Below are 16,713 nucleotides of genomic sequence, written 5' to 3' on the forward strand. Positions count from 1 at the left end.
GACCACTAGAAAATGATGCTGGAGTGGTGGTAATGGTGCACAACGAAATAACAACCAAGCTGAATAAATATTGTGCATCGATCTTCACTGACGAAGCCACTAACAGTATGGTGGATCTTTCAGGAATCAGGGGGCATGAAGTGTGTGGTCCCCATAACTAGCGAGAAAGTCCTTGGGGAAACTGAAAGGTCTAAAGGTAGATAAGTTACTTGGACCAGATGGTATACACCCCCAGAGTTCTGAAAGAGGTGGATGAAGAGATTGTGGAGGCATTAGAAATGATCTTTCAAGAAGCACTAGATTCTGGAATGGTTCTGGAAGACTGGAAAATTACAAATGTCACTCCACTCTTCAAAAAGGGAAAGAGGCAGGAGAAAGGAAACTATAGGCCAGTTAGTCTGTCCTCAGTGGTTGGAAAGATGTTGGAATTGGAGTCGATTATTAAGGATGAGACCTCAGGGTACTTGGAGGCACATGATAAAATAGGCTGTAGTCAGCATGGTTTTCTCAGGGGGAAGTCTTGCCTGGCAAACCTGTTGGAATTCATTGAAGAACTAAGAAGCAGGATAGCCAAATGAAGCTCAGTTGATTTTGTGTACTTTGATTTTCAGAAGTCCTCTTACAACGTTCTACACATCAAGCTGTTTAACAACGTACAAGGTATTACAGGAAAGATTCTAGCCGGGATAGATCAGTGGCTGATTGACAGGAAGCAAAGACTGGGAATAAAGTGAGCCTTTTCTGACTGGCTGCTGGTTACTGGTGGTGTTCCACGTGGGTCTGTGTTGGGACTGATTCTTTTTACTTAATATGTCAATCATTTGGATAATTGAATTGATTGCTTTGTTGCGAAATTTGCAGAGGATATGAAGATGGATGGAGGGGCAGGTAGTTTTGAGGAAATAAAGAGTCTGCAGAAGGACCTGGACAGATTAGGAGAATGTTCAAAGAAATAGCAGATGGAATAGAGTGTCTAGAAGTGTATTGTCATGCACCCTGGCAGGAGAAATGAAAGGGTTGACCATTCTCTAAATGGAGAGAAAGTACAAAACACTGAGGTACAAAGGGATTTGGGAGTCTTTGTGCAGGATTCCCTAAAGGTTAATATGCAACTTGAGTCTGTGGTGAGGAAGGCAAATACTATGTTAGCACTCATTTCAAGAGGACTAGAATATAAAAGCAAGGATGTAATGTTGAGGCTTTATAAAGCACTGGTGAGGCCTCACTTGGACTATCATGAGTAGGTTTGGCTACCTTATCTGAGATAGGATGTGCTGGATTTGGAGAGGGTTCAAAGGAGGTTCATGGAAATGATTACAGGATTGAATGACTTTGAGTACGAAGAGTGTCTGATTGCTCTAACCCTGTATTCACTAGAATTCAGAAGGAGGGGTGACCTCATTGAAACCTATCAAATGGTGAAAGGGCTTGACAGAGTGGATGTGGAAAGGATGTTTCCTACGGTGGGAGAGTTTAAGATCAGAAGACACAGCATCAAAATAGAGGGGTATGCTTTTAGAAAGGAAATAAGTCATTTCTTTAACCAGAAGGTGGTGACTCTTTGGAATTCTTTGCCACTGGTAGCTGCTGAGGCCAAGCCTTTACGTCCCTCACTCTAGGGACATAACAGTCGATATTTGGGAAATTAAAATCTCCCACCGCAACAGCCCTTTTATTATTACACCTTTTCAGAATCTGTCTCCCTTTCTGCTCCTCGATGTCCCTGTTACTCTTGGGTGGTCTATGAAAAAACAGGAGTTATTGACCCCTTCCATAGAGACTCCGTCGACAATCCCTCCATGACTTCCTCCTTTTCTGCAGCCGTGACATTATCTCTGATCAACAGTGCCATGCCCCCACCTCCTTTGCCTCCTTCCCTGTCCTTTCTGAAACATCTAAGGCCTGGCACTCGAAGTAACTACTCCTGTGTTAGAAGTTGGGTTTGGATGAGAGAAAGGGAAATGACAGAGGTAATATGTTAGAGCTCCTTGCAGTCAGTCTTTGGAGGTGCGAGATAGAGGAGATGGGATATTGAAAGCCAGAGCAGCTATAAGCAGTTTAGGCAGCTGGATTCAATAGAGCTTTAGCCAAATCTGACACAGGTTTGTATTCTGCAGAACAGTAGGTTCTATTATCTGACGGAAACAAAACATCTGTCCTAGTTTTGAATGGTTTTCACAGAAAAACACTTTTTTATCCAACCAACACCGAATAGTAAAATGCTTCTACTCTCTCCCTATATTACTGCATAAGAATTACAAAATTAAGGTGAACAGTCCATTTGCCTCCCAATTTGAGTAAACCCAGGATATTCTTTAAAATAACTCTGTAAATTTAAGACAGCTACAAGCTGTTGCAGACCAATATTGGAATTCAAAAGTTTGAATTCAAAAGGAATTCAAAATACAGTGCACGTGTATTAATATAACTTGCTGTTTTCATCTTTTACGTAGAAAATCTTTTGGAGTATGTTACGACAATGGTGTGCGTAGCTGTGAATGGAAAACCAATCATTGGAGTAATACACAAGCCATTTGCTGATTTTACAGGTATGGAATCTAATTACATCTCAAAAACTAGTGTAGAAAAGCATTTACCCTATTATTTAATACCCTCACTGAGCTTGTATGCAAACTTGGCACGTTAGCCGGCTCTGCTAACAGCCACAGGACTCGGCAATGAGAAGGCCACTTTTCATTAACAATAGGCGTCTAGGGTCGGTATGATTTGGGTTCAACCAAACAGGAATGTCGCGAGGTTCCAATTAAGGAAACCTCGATTTGAGTGAATGCTGCGTAAATACTGCCGTTACACAATTGTCAGCCGACAAGCAATAACAGATCGTACACTGCATAAAATTATAAAGAAAATATATTTACGAAGTTCAGCTTTATTTAACAATTAGTAGGAAAAATAAAAGTGGGGAAAAAATAAAAGGGCCAAATATGCGCATACTGTTGAAGCTCATTTTGAAGTTGTCTTTTTACTCATGCACTAGGCCCATGGTTTGTGTTGAAAGCACACACCACATTTCAATTGTCACTCAAAATCCATCTCGATCAAACGTGCTCTCCCACGGGGGTATTGGTCCTTCCTCCTTGGAGCCATTCATCTGCTCCAAGCACCAGTGCAACAGGGACGGCATCCTCAGCCATCTTCTCTCCTGTCTTCTCGCAGCTCCCGCTAAAAAGACCTTGAACCAGGCTACTTCAGAGAAAACTTCTTGACAATCCGGATTGGCTGACTCACATTCCTGAGTTGGAAAATATGTGTCTTCATCTTAGCTGAAGCCAAAGCACGCTTTCCAGCATGACACACTACTTTTACAGAAGACTGCTAATAACAAAATGCCTACAGCATAGCAGTAAAAATCTTAACCGTGGCATTACAATGTTCTTAGTTCAGCTCTTGACTACACTCAGTCAATGAAGGTGGAGTACGGATAGGGTGTATTATAGGTACTTTAGTAAGGTGTTTTGACAAGGCTCCTCATGGTAGGCTTGTCCAGGAAGTTATGACGCATAGGATTGATCCATGAGGACTTGGCTGTGTAGATTCTGAATTACCTTGCCCACAGAAGGCAGAGGGTGGTATTAGAATGAGAACATTCTACCTGGAGGTTTGTAACTAATAGTTTTCCACAGTGATCTGTACTGGGGCCCCTGAACTTACTAACTTACTAAATGAACTTGGATGATGAAGTGGGTTAGAATGGTTACAGATGACACAAAGATTGGATCTGTTGTGGATAGTGTTGATGGTTGTTGTAGGTTGCAGCAGGACATAGTGTTGGGTGTATAAGAGGCAGATGGAGTTCATTCTACAATACTGTGCTAAAGTCTTAGGCACATGTAAGAAGATTATGTAAAGCAAAAACACTTTCAAAAATAATGAAATGAACTGTTTCTAAATATCAAAAAATTGCCATAAAAAGCAGTAAACAGTTAAAAACCTATTACAAATCAATATTTGGTGTAACAATCAATGTTTCCTCTAAGGTGTGCACAGCACAAGGTTTTTGCACACACTGGTCACTACAAGTTAGAAGGAACATTGGTGACCAGCCTTCGCCTTTAAAACTGCATCAATTCTCTTACACTGTCGTGTAGTTTGATAAGAAAATTGGCTGGTAGGTTGTTCCAAACATCTTGCAGAGCTTACCACAGTTCTTCTGCAGATTTCTGCTGTCTCTCCAGGTATCCCAGAAAACCTCAATGATGTTGAGATCAGGGCTCTGTGGAGGCCACACAATCTGAAACCACACAAAAGAACTACATTGTCTAAGATTCTTGCACAGTACTGTAGAAAAATGCAAGGTGATACAGTTTGGAAGATTGAAATTGATGGTGGAATACAAGGTCAGTGGCAAGACTGGTAAGATTACTGTCATTGACCTTGTACTCCACCTTCAAGTTCAGTTAGCAACAGAGGGCTCTTGGGATTCAAATCCACAAATCCCTCGAAGTTGACATACGAGTTGGTAGAGTGGTTAAGAAGCTGTATACTGTGTTGGACTTCATTAGACAAGGGACTGAGTTCAAGAACTGAGAGGTTTTGTTGCAGCTCTATAAAACTCTGGTTAGAACACACTTGGAACATTTATTCAGTTTTGTTTGCCTCATTATAGGAAGGATATGGAAGCTTTTCAAAGGGTTCAGAAGAAATTTCCCAGGATGCCACCTGGATTAGGGGAAATTAGGAAAAACTGAACTAGCTAGGGTTTAAGTCTTTGGAGCAATAGCAGATGAGAGGTAACTTAGTATATAAGATTATGGGGGGACAGTGGACAGCCAGCACCTTTTTCCCAGGGCAGCAAAATGACATGAACCAGAGGACATGTGTTTAAGGTGAGTAGAGAAAAGTTTAGTGAAATGTCAGAGGTTTTATTTACACAGTGGTGGGTGCTAGGGGTGGTGGTACAGGCTAATACAATACATTTAAGAGACTCTTAGATAAACACATTGATGTAAGAGAAAAGGAGGGTTTTGGGCTATGTAAAATGGAAGGATTTGATTATGGAGTATGTTTATAGAGATCAGCACAACATTGAGAACTAAAAGACCTGTACTGTTCTATATTCTCACAGTTCCTTTCAGTAATAAAACATGTTTGAAATTATAGCTGTCTTAGGAATATTTAGGAAAATAATTTTCTCTTCAGTCAAGTTTACTGTTACTTAACTATATATACATGTTTACCTTCAAACGAGACAATAGATTTTCTCCAGATCAGGATGTAAAGCACAGTAGTACACACAACACACAATAACTTAAGGATATTTTTTCCTTCATACTTCTCTGACTCAATTTGATATAGATTATTTTTTAATTCATTTTCAAATTTTTAATTTTAATTATTTTTGTAGAGACCAAACAGAATTTTCAGTCTATAACGTGTATAAAAAAATTTTCACAGTAGATGTTTTAATCATGCCATATGCAATTAAATTATAAAGTAAAAGTATTTAAAAATGCATTTTGCACAAACTAGATCTGCTTTAATTTTAATTTTCCCCTCTGACAGCATGGGGAATGGTGCGTGGAGGATCAAATGTGAGCATGCGCAAATCATACAATGAGAAGAATCCCAAAATTATAATTTCCCGGTCACATACAGGCACTGGTAAAGCATTTGCTCAGAAAGCATTTGGGAATGACAGTGAGATTAAAGAAGCTGGAGGAGCAGGTAAGTTTGGGAGAGAACCTTTTTAAAAGGAGTTGTATTTTGCACTTTTTATTGAATTTGGAGAAGTACTCTGAAGCATAAAATTCTTATTACATAAAGGACTGGTTACAATCATTTAAGTATAAAGTTAGTTGGATCAATAGAAAGTGAATTCATATTATTAGAAGATAAAATGGTGTTGAAATTTAAACTGAACAAACTCTGCAGATGTAGTAAATTCATTCTGGACCGTCTACAGGCTGATAGTTAGCAGTGATCATTAGGAACTTTCTTGACAAAAGTTCCTGATATTCTCTTTAGATGTTTATGAGGAAAATCATGGGAATTACAGAGGCATGAGGGAGGAGCTGGTCAAAGTTGATTGGAGGGGACACCAGCAGGGATGATGGCAGAACAGCAATGGCTGGAGTTTCTGGGAGTAATTCGAAAGGTACAGGATAGATACATGCCAACGATGAAGAAGTATTTGAAAGGGAGGATGAGGCAACTATGGTTGACAAGGGAAGTCAAAGTATAAAAGTAAAAGGAAGCATATAATATAGCAACATTTAGTGGGAGGTTAGAGGTTTGTTAAGCTTTTTTTAAAAAAAAAAATCAACAGAAGGCAGCTAAAAGAACCATAATGAGAGAAAAATGAATTATGAAGGTAAGCTAGCCAATAATATACAGGTTTCCCCCGCAATCCGAAGGTAGAGTGTTCCTATGAAACAGTTTGTAAACCGAATTGTCGTAAATCGAAGGAGCAATTACCATTAATTTATATGGGAAGAATATTTGAGCGTTCTCAGAGCCAAAAAGTAACCTACCAAATCAAACCAAGTAACACATAAAACCTCAAATAACACTAACATATGGTAAAAGCAGGAATTATATGATAAATCTACAGCCTATATAAAGTAGAAATATTGGAGGTACGGTGTAGTTTCACTTAGCAAAATCGGGAAGAGAGCGAGCCAAAATCGATTTGGAGGAAAATAAATCGGCACATACACGCATGTGCACGTACATAAGTACGCACATGCGCAAACAACTGCGCGCACAAGGCTTCACGGTCATTGTAGTCTTTCTTGGGGTAAACACACGTATAAAGCGGACGTCTTTTTCGTAAAAGCGAAAATCCTCTTTGGTTAGCGAAAACAGGTACTAATGTAGGTCTTTAATAACAGCGAGTTGTTGTAAAGCAAATGTTTGAAAAACGGGACACATGTATAAAAAAGGATACTAGAAGTTTTTTCAGATGTATAAAGAGTAAAAGAAATGCGAGAATGGATATTGAACCATTGGAAAATGACATTAGAGAGGTAGAAATGGGGGACAATGAAATGACAAATGAATTAAATAAATATTTTGTGTCAGTCTTCACTGGAAGACACTGTCTAAATGGAATTAATGGCTTTGTGGCCAATTTTGCAGTCTATAAGGATAGGGGGAGTGACAGGTAGTGTTGAAGAAGGATAGATAGGGACGATGGGCAGAGAAGTGGCAGATGGAATATAATGTAAGGAAGTGTATGGTCATGCAATCTGGTAGAAGAAATAAAGGTGTAGACTATTTTATTTACAGGAAGAAAACTCAATAATCAGAGGTGCAAAGAGACTAGGGAGTCCTCGTGCAGGATTCCCTAAAGGCTAACTTGCTGGTTTAGTCAGTGATAAGGAAGGCAAATTCCATGTTAGCATTCATTTCAATACTAGAATACAAGAGCACGGATGTAACCCTGAGACTTTATAAGACTGCACTTGTGAGTGGTTTTGGCCCCCTTACCTAAGAAAAGATGTGCTGGCATTGGAGAGGTTCCAGATGAGGTTCACAAGAATGATTGTAGAAATGAAAGGGTTAACGTGAGTGTTTGCTGGCTCTGAGTCTGTATTTGCTGGAGGGTAAAAGAATGAGTAGGAAACTTGTTGAAACCTAGTGTATATTGAAGGCCCTCTATATAGTAGATGTGAAGAGGATGTTTAGGATCAGAGGGCACAGCCTTAGAATAGAGGGACGTCTATTTAGAGCAGAGATTATTAGGAATTTCTTTATCCAAAGGGTGGGGAATCTGTGGAATTCATTGCCACTAATGCCTATGTAGGTTAAGTCACTAAATATATTTAAAATTCTTGTTTGTCAGGGCATAATCAGTTATGGGGAAAAGGCAAGAGAATGAGCTTGAGAAGGATAATAAATCAGCCATGATGAAATAGTAGAGCAGACTTGATGGGCCGAGTGGCCTAATTCTGCTCCTATGTCTTGTGTCTTATGTCTGAGCTAACATTTGAAGTAATGCTTTATAACTGATTTTGGCAAAAATGAAATTCAAACTGCAGAGGTTACTAATTCCTTGTGGGCAGTGTTCTTGAAAAGCTGCTGTTTTATAATTCATTACAAATTCGAAACCAATGTTGTGTAAGTAATTCAGAATATGGAGTGCATATAGAGCAAATATTCGAAACTACTTGCCTGATTAACATGGAAAATTCCAAGTCTTTGAGAATTTGAATCTTTGTTAGATTTTATTTGGATTGAATTAACTTGTTAATTAATATTTACTTTGATTTGTAGGTTATAAAGTGCTGTCTCTGCTGAATATACCTGATGATAAACAACCAGACCATGCTGATGTGTACCTCCACATAACCAATATCAAGAAGTGGGACATCTGTGCTGGCAATGCCCTTTTGGAAGCACTTGGTGGTCAGATGACCACTTTGCAAGGAAAGGCTATTGACTATACTAATAGTGAGTTGAATGATGGTGGAATTTTTGCCACTATTGGTCTCTCTCACAAAACATTACTTGAGAAACTGCCAAGTTTGAAATCTTTTAAAACCCAGTAGAAATTCCCAACTAGTTATTTCATTGTTAAAACAACAAAAAGTAACATGTTCATAATTGGTCTGATTTAAACTTTCTCCTCATAAATGTTGGAATCGAGCAGATTTTGGTGTATGAAGATGAGATCTTGGGTGTGTGTGGCTTTGCAGAGCAAAAAATGGGTTTTAGTTGGACAAATCCTGATTTTAAAATTGTGAATATGGGCAGCTGAACCATGTTACTGGGTTTGTATAAATGGTAGTCAAGCTTAATGTATTAATGTGAATGTTTATACCTTTAAGTTAATAAGTTATGGGTGTAGAATTAAGGAACTTGTAATTTTATAGAGTCCATTATATTCAAACAATAGTGTTAGGTACTGTTTGAAAACTAGCTTTTCTTTCTCTTTCTCCTAATCAGTTTGGATGAAGCATTAAGATAGAAAACTGTTATTTTTAATGACCTTTATGCAAATAGGAATTGGAAGTATCCAAAATGAAAACATTTTCTTTTCAAGATACACCATTAAGTAAATGAGGAAAACCTGATGTTATCCTTTAATTGTTTTCTAAATTTAAAGAAAATCAATATTATATTTGAATAGAACTGGCTTCTTCATTTTGGTATAAGCACTTCTTTAAATGATTACAGCATTCTAACTTGGCAATAATGAGTAATTGGATGTGCAAGTCTATATTCAGTAGGATGATAATACACTGGAATTTCTGTGTTCCTTGAATCCTTATTTCCATATTTCTCTTATAGATGCTGTCTTGTATGTTTAATTCTTAAGTACCTTGAATAAAGGACCCAGCATTCTGGGTGTACTTTGACAGTGATGGTGATGCAGCTTTTCCAGCATTCTCCACTGTGTAGTGCGTAGGAAATGGAATGCTAGTTGAAACTAACTGGAGGACTGTCCCTTAGTCTCCCAACTAAAACTGGTTAGCTTATACAGGCTGAGGCTTGAAACTTGTGCACTATAAGTTTGTGCGCTATTCCTATAGCTGGGTGCTATTATAGGTAGTGTTGCCAGTTAAGCCAGGATTGACTAGGATTCTGTTAAGTCAAAGCCCTCATTCGCACCAAAAAAATTATTTTTTTTTATTTATTAAAGTAAACCAATATACATATATCTTGCAGTTTGAGCACTATCTGGTTTTGTACTCATTAAAGGTAAACCTCAGAAACAATTGCAAAGACTGGTGCAAAGGTGGAAGAATCAAATTTCAGTTAAAAATTTCACAGCAAGTGTTTCAGATCTTTAATAACAGATCGGAACATTGTTATTCTTCTTCCAATAGTTGACTAGCCTTCCAGTCAAATGGAGCAAATCTTGCGATTGATGACTTTTAGTGCTTTGATTGCATATTGTCCTTATTTGTTTATTTGTCTTTCTGTCCAAGTGCTGTTTGTATTTTCAGACAAAATCGCACAGCTATTTACTGGGTTAGTCTCTTTTTGTAAAGAGAAGTATTTGTGAAACTAAAGTAGTCTTTAATTTTATGTGCATTTACTGTAAAGCATAAGGGTGACAAAGTTATTTTTAAGATTTCTTGCATTCATGTTGATTTTAGAAAGCTCTGGCTTTGCATTCTTACACAGTTTGAAGTAGAAAATATTTCAATTTCAGCTTTCCTATTACAGTGGTTGCCTTGTCTTATTTTTATTATTGATGTAGCAAGCTATCTATATTTTGAAGATCCTCTGTAGATTACATTATAGATTTTAATATCATGCTTGTGAGTATGTCATTGATATAAAGTGTCCACACGCAAGCTTTATGGAAGACTCACAATTTATTTAGTGTGATAAATAACCAGAAGTCCCAGGTTTATTCTCTGAAGTTTTCTGAAATAAGATGCTTAATTTCATTTCGGCATTGCAATAAGCCTTGATGGCTCTGGTTGAGAGATAGTTTGGTTCCACATTTTCCCCGATTACCACCTTTGTTCTCTTCTGGAACTATGCATTTTTGATCCTCATGAGGCTCTACTGTCAAAGCACCATTTCTGCCTGTGAACTCTTGTGTATATAGGCAACCGTGAATAGTACGCCATTCAAGTACAATACTGTGGAACTGTGACACAGGAACCATACAACAGCAGGGTGATATGGGAGAGGAAAATGGCAATTTCCTTACGTGTTTTTCAAAAGAAACACATTAACAACCGTAATATCTAACAGCTAATGTACATTGCCAATACAGACTGTCGCAATTTTGAATATAAGTACATGGCTCTTGTTTGACACCACCCTGCAGAACACTAATCTGTACAGACTTCTTGGTCTTAGGAAAAAAAATTTTGCCAAAAAAAATTAGAAAGCAAAATAAAATTGTCAAATCTTATCAGGTGTGAAATATGTCTGAACAGTTTACTGAGCCATATTGTTCATGTTCGCTTGGCAGTGCTTCACAATGAGTGTTCAGTACATGAGGACACCATTCAATGATGACTCATTTAGATTCTTGTTCCTGGAAATACAACCTGTATGTCGAGTGAAAGGATTTGTTGAATTTTGCTGAACTTTACAATAACTATTCCAAGCATAAATCTGGTTTTGTTTTTGGTGCTGAGAAATTAAAGATAACATTTTCATGTTCATTTTTGAAAGGATATTATTTGCATTTCTTCAATTAACCTGATATGTAAACACTTGCAGTATATAGGTGGATGATTTTGAATAAGCTATGTTTTGGGCAATATTTATCCCTCAGACAACATCAGTGGCCCTCCGTTGGTCGAAGTCAACCATTGTTGCTGCGTCTTGCGTTGTTGGTGCAGCGACATCTGTGGTTGACGAGATAAATGAGGGTGGCGGTGCCTGTTGCAAGGGTCACATCTATGTGGCTTCAGCTGTACTGGAGATGCAGGGTTCCTTTCTTTGGGCCTGTTTGTCTTCTACTGCTTTCAGGATTATTTCCTGGCTTGATTTAAGGTGTTGTTTCAGGGTGCCTCTCCACCTGCCGCGGTCGGCTGCAGGTTGCTCTCAAGACTCGATGTTGATGTGCAATGCCTTCATGTCCCACTTGCAGGCATCTTTGTAGCGCAGTTGCAGCCATTACAGAAACAAATTATGAGGTCATTTTCTAGTCATTATCAATTTCCCTTGTCGGATCTTGCAGTGTGTAAATTTGCTGTATGTTTCTTTCATTATAAGTGTGATCGCTTTTCAAAATTACTTCATTGGTTTTAAATCCTTTGGGGATATCCTGAAAATGTATGGGGAGGGGGGAGGTGTGGGGTTCTTGAGGGGTGCAATCCAGTATTTTCATGTTGAAATCTATAGCTCAATTAGACATCCCGTATTTAATTACACTCTTCTATCTGAAGTCATTCTCTTTGTTAGTACTTGAGAGTTTACCTTCATTACTTAATAGCTGGTCATTAAGACAATATGGGAGTGTTCTGCAATGCTAACTGTGTAATATTATCTCACATAATCCTAAATCAATTTTTGTCTGTAGGAAGATGTATTGATTCAAGAGAGAGAGCTAACTGGGAATTATAAATGAACAGGCTAACTTATTTAAGAGAATAATGGAGACTGAATTTTAATGTTCAAATACCACGTGGGAGAAACAGTCCTAAAGCCATTTTAGTTGAGTTAAACGTTCAGAAATATTTTGGTAGCTAAGTAATACTAAACAAATAGAAAGTATTTTTCTCTACCCCTACGCTCCACAAGCAAAAGGTTTAACTGCTGATGGTGCTGAAACTCATACTCAGAGGCAAGTTAGTCAACTTGTTGTCCTTCTGGATCAGAATTCCTGAAAGTGAAAGCCCTGATGAGATCCTTTGAAGAATTGTCCTCCTGCTGATGGTGTGCTTTGGCTCAGTGATGTGAGATTTGAATTGCTGGTCCTGTTTCTGTCTGAATTTAGCATGATAGCTGAGCCACACACTGGGTCAATGATAACCTCAGTGTGAGGATGGGTGTCTACAAGGTCTGTATAGGCACTCCCATCAGCACTGTCATGGGCTTTTGTCAGAGTATGTCTGAATAGACAAAGTCGAGTCCGATTTCTCTCTTAATATCTTTTTCAAGCCATTCTGGCAGAAACATTCTCCAGGATTTTGCCAGCTTGGCCAGTATTGGTCAAAACAAGAGAGTGCCATTTTGTCAATTGAATGTAGATGATAGATGTAGGAGGTTTACACGGAAGTCACCATTTGGCCCTTTCAGTCTCGGCCAACCTGTTCTTCTGCCTAGTCCCATGTACCCGTACCAGTACTACAGCCCTCCAAATCTGTCTCATCCATGTACCTATTCAAACTTTTAAATGTTGAAATTGAACCCACACCCACCACCTCTGCTGGCAGCTTGTTCCACATTCGCACCACTCTCTGAGTGAAAATGGTTCCCTGAAACATTTCACCATTTCACTTTTCACCATAAAACCTAAAAGCTCTGGTCCTAGTCTCACTCGGCCTTGAGGAAAAGTCTGCATGTGTTTACACTACAACACACGCAAAATGCTGGAGGAATTCAGCAGAACAGGCAGCATCTATGGAAACGAGAACAGTCAATATTTCGGGCCGAGACCCTTTGGCAGGTCCTGGCCTGAAACGTTGACTGTACTTTTCTCCATAGTTGCTACCTGGCCTGCTGAGTTCCTCCAGCATTTTGTGTGTGTTGTTGGATTTCCATTCCCTGTAGATTTTCTGTTTGTGAATATATTTACACTATCTATCTACCCCGTATAATTTTGTATAATAGATCACCCTCATTCTCCTATGCTTTTGAGAATAAATTCCTCACATTTTCAACATTTCCCTATTATTCAAGTCCTCAAATTCTGGTGACGCCCTTGTAAATTTTATTTGTAGACGTACACTTACCTGTATTTGATTTACTGTAATGTGTCTTTGGGTTCAGAGTCAATGCTGAAGATTATCAGTGCTTATTACCTCTCGAAATGAGCTGGTCCTTCTAATTAATGAGTCTTTTTAAAAAATGGACACAACGTGCCCAGCATTGGTGATGACAGATTCTGGGCAGTTGAATGCAAGATATAACTCTAGGTATTTATTTTATATATGAGTTAAAGCTGTTCCAAATTTGCTATGCACATAGTTCTTAGTTGGGAGGACTTAGTAGAGGATGTTTGGGCTAAGTTTGACTTTATTGTATCTGATGCATTGGTCGATGCTGAGTGGTCCATTTATTGTATTCTTTTATCATTTGGTGTGGTAGATTGTAACTAAGTGGTTGCTAAGTGAGGTGGGAGTCAAACATGGTGGCAATCTATAGATGCATACTGGCTACATAAGGCACACAAGATAGACTTTCTTTCCTGAACTAACCAATGAATCAGGAGGACATCTGGAATCAATTGGTGCAAGCTTTTAATTCCATGTTTTAATTTTTAAAAATTTCATTTGGTCTGTGATGTGATTTGAGCATTGTCTCCAGGTTCCTGAATTTTTTAACTTCATAATGCAATCTCATACTAATTTGATATCAAGTATCAAAAAGGCAATAAGCAAGCAATAAAACTTGTGATGCATTGCCCTGTTTACTCCCCTGGAATACTACTATTAATGAGGTGTTTCATATTGCTAAGGTATTATCCACCACCTCAACAGATGTAATTTAGCACTACTTGATGGCTTTCATCTCAAATGGGGGTGTGATGGGTGAGAGAGCTGCAAGCAGTCTGATTTTCTTTGCTGAAAATGAAGGTTTGTTACCATGAATTGTGATTACATGAATATTAGAAATTTATGTTGCTGATAGTACTGACAATACTTAATAGGCATCAAGAAAATACTGCAATGTTCATCATACTTGTATATGCATTTGAAAAAGGCTGTGTACATTGAAATCTAAGCCCCAGTTTTGGATTGAAAGGTGATGAAATATCTCCAGAATCTCTCATCTATAATTCGCTCATAGAGTCACATTTGCGTGACAGTGATAAAGGTTGACGTTCATCATTTCCATGAACTATGTCTGCTACACTTGAATATACTTTGGTCATGAAGCCTTATCTTCATGGAATAAATATCACCATAACACTCTTTCAATTGCAATAAGCATTTATCAGTCAAACCAAAACTTAAAAACTGCTCTAGTAACTGAGCAGTTATTCAGTAATTTGCCAGTGCTTCCTTGTCACAAGAAAATAAGTACTGAAACAATTAACATGTTTAATCTAACAGATTGTAAATTAAACACAGTGTTGTCTATTGTGTAGTTTTAGTTAGTAATAAAAACAGTACTTCTTCCAAACCCATCTCTGAAAGAAATGTAACTCTTTCAGTGGAATCATTAACAGTTTTATTTCTTATATTGTATAGAATCTAAGGAAAGTTTATAACTAATCTGATTATAGAATTTAAATATGGTAAAGTAGAATGTAAGCTGCATGTTTAACAAATTTACTTTTCTCAATATAGAATTTTAATAATAAAGTTATTTTGCTGCTGTTCTTTTCTGTGCTGGGTGTGGGACCAGATGTATCCTGATTAAGTATTGCTAAAGACTATGAACGTAATTCATAAATATTATTATTTGTGAAGAAATGCATTGAAAAGTGATTTTTAAAATATAAATCACAAAATCAGCATTGCATGCTTAAATGTTGCAATTCTTGATGTTGCCCAAATCACTTCTCCATTATTACAAAATGATAAAGTTGCATTTTTGTTAGTTAACATTATTTATATAAATGTGTTAAATCAGGGTTGGTACTTGCATTTTATTTCCAAGATTTGCAAGAAGTTTTGATATTTTGTATTAGAAGTGTACAACTCACTGTGAACGAATACATTGCTTGCATCGGTAAAAATAAACAATAGCTAATTTTAGGATTTAAGTCATGCAAATGTGTGAAATTAGTATATTCAATGTTTTTGTAACAACATTTATAATAAAAGAGCTAAATGGATTACTTAAATAGCATTTTGACAACTTTGTATTTGTGTTGAAATATTTAACTTTGTGAACTCTTTTACATTAACCATGTCCAAATACATTGCATTAGTCTTACAGAATTGATATAATATGCCATGTATTATTATAACCAAAATAACATGCAAAAAAAGTTCATTGCATTGTGCATGTGAAGAATCTGTGTTTGCTTTTAATAAGGGGCCTTAAAAGATAATGGACAGATCATCAGATTCAAAAAGTAATTCTAGAAAGTCTTGTGTAGGTAACTGGAGGCCAGACAGTTTGACAGATAAAAAGAGAATGGGAAGTTTGCAATTGGGATGATATATTTCAATTTCAGACTGCAATGCACAGTGGAGGTAATTGTAATTAGTGTTTATAATCTGATGGGATATGGAACCACACACTTAGATGCAATGTACAAATTTTATTTAGGAAGGCACTGGTGGCAAATGTAAAGGCAGTATTTCAAGAATATTGGACAGCTGGACTTCCTCTCCTGTAGTGAATTTGGTCTGACTGGTCTCTTCAGCCATTGTTGTGGATGATCTTGCATTTCGATTGGCATTAACCAATGGCAGACTATTCTCTCCCACTCTTAGACTCTCCTCTTATGCCATACTGATCCTTCTTGCTGACTGCTACTCACCTCTCCTTTCTTGGACTGTCCTTTTCCCAATGTCCCAATTCTCCAAATCTGCCCTCTGCACTTTATGGGTCCACACTGTGCCATTCTCTTTGTGGGCTGTGTGGACCAGTCCATGTTTTAGTCCACCTTCTTCTATTTCATTTACATTGAAATGTAATCAAAACCAAAAAAGATCTGAACTATTGAATCTTTGGTGATTCTTCCATCTGTTTTGAAGGGCAATAATTATACCAGTGCCGAAGAAGATGAGTGTGAGCTGCCTTAACAACTGTCATCCAATAGCACTCACATCTATGGTGATGAAATTCTTTGAGAAGTTGGTCATGGCTAGAATTAACTCCTATCTCAGGAAAGACTTGGACCCACTACAATTTGCCTATCACCACAACAGGTCTACAGCAGACACGATCTCACTGGTTCTCCATGCTGCCTTAGATCTTCTGGATATTGCAAATACCCATGCCATGATGCTGTTTATTGACTATAGCTTGACGTTTAACACCATCATTCCTACAGACCTGATCGCAAAGATAAAGAACCGAGGCCTCTGAACCTCCCTCTGCAACTGGATCTCCAACTTCCTAACTGGAAGACCAGAATCTGTGCGGATTGGAAATAATACCGCTACCTTGCTGATAATCGATACTCCACACCACAGGGCTGTGCTTAACCCACTG

The 16,713-nt window shown here is 37.9% G+C and overlaps 1 protein-coding gene across 1 annotated transcript in view; it reads left to right on the forward strand.

The window, feature by feature from the left end:
- The window catches only part of bpnt2 (3'(2'), 5'-bisphosphate nucleotidase 2), a 60,854-nt gene extending 45,463 nt beyond the window's left edge, over window positions 1–15,391 (forward strand). Inside the window, exons 3-5 of the mRNA XM_073042013.1 lie at window positions 2,454–2,549; window positions 5,524–5,685; window positions 8,236–15,391. Of these exons, the coding sequence (XP_072898114.1) occupies window positions 2,454–2,549; window positions 5,524–5,685; window positions 8,236–8,510 (533 nt within the window). The 3' untranslated portion in view covers window positions 8,511–15,391. The remainder of the gene's footprint in view (window positions 1–2,453; window positions 2,550–5,523; window positions 5,686–8,235) is intronic.
- The last annotated feature ends 1,322 nt before the right edge of the window (window positions 15,392–16,713 follow it).

Source organism: Hemitrygon akajei, chromosome 1 (assembly GCF_048418815.1).
Source record: "Hemitrygon akajei chromosome 1, sHemAka1.3, whole genome shotgun sequence".
NCBI classification, from domain to species: domain Eukaryota; kingdom Metazoa; phylum Chordata; class Chondrichthyes; order Myliobatiformes; family Dasyatidae; genus Hemitrygon; species Hemitrygon akajei.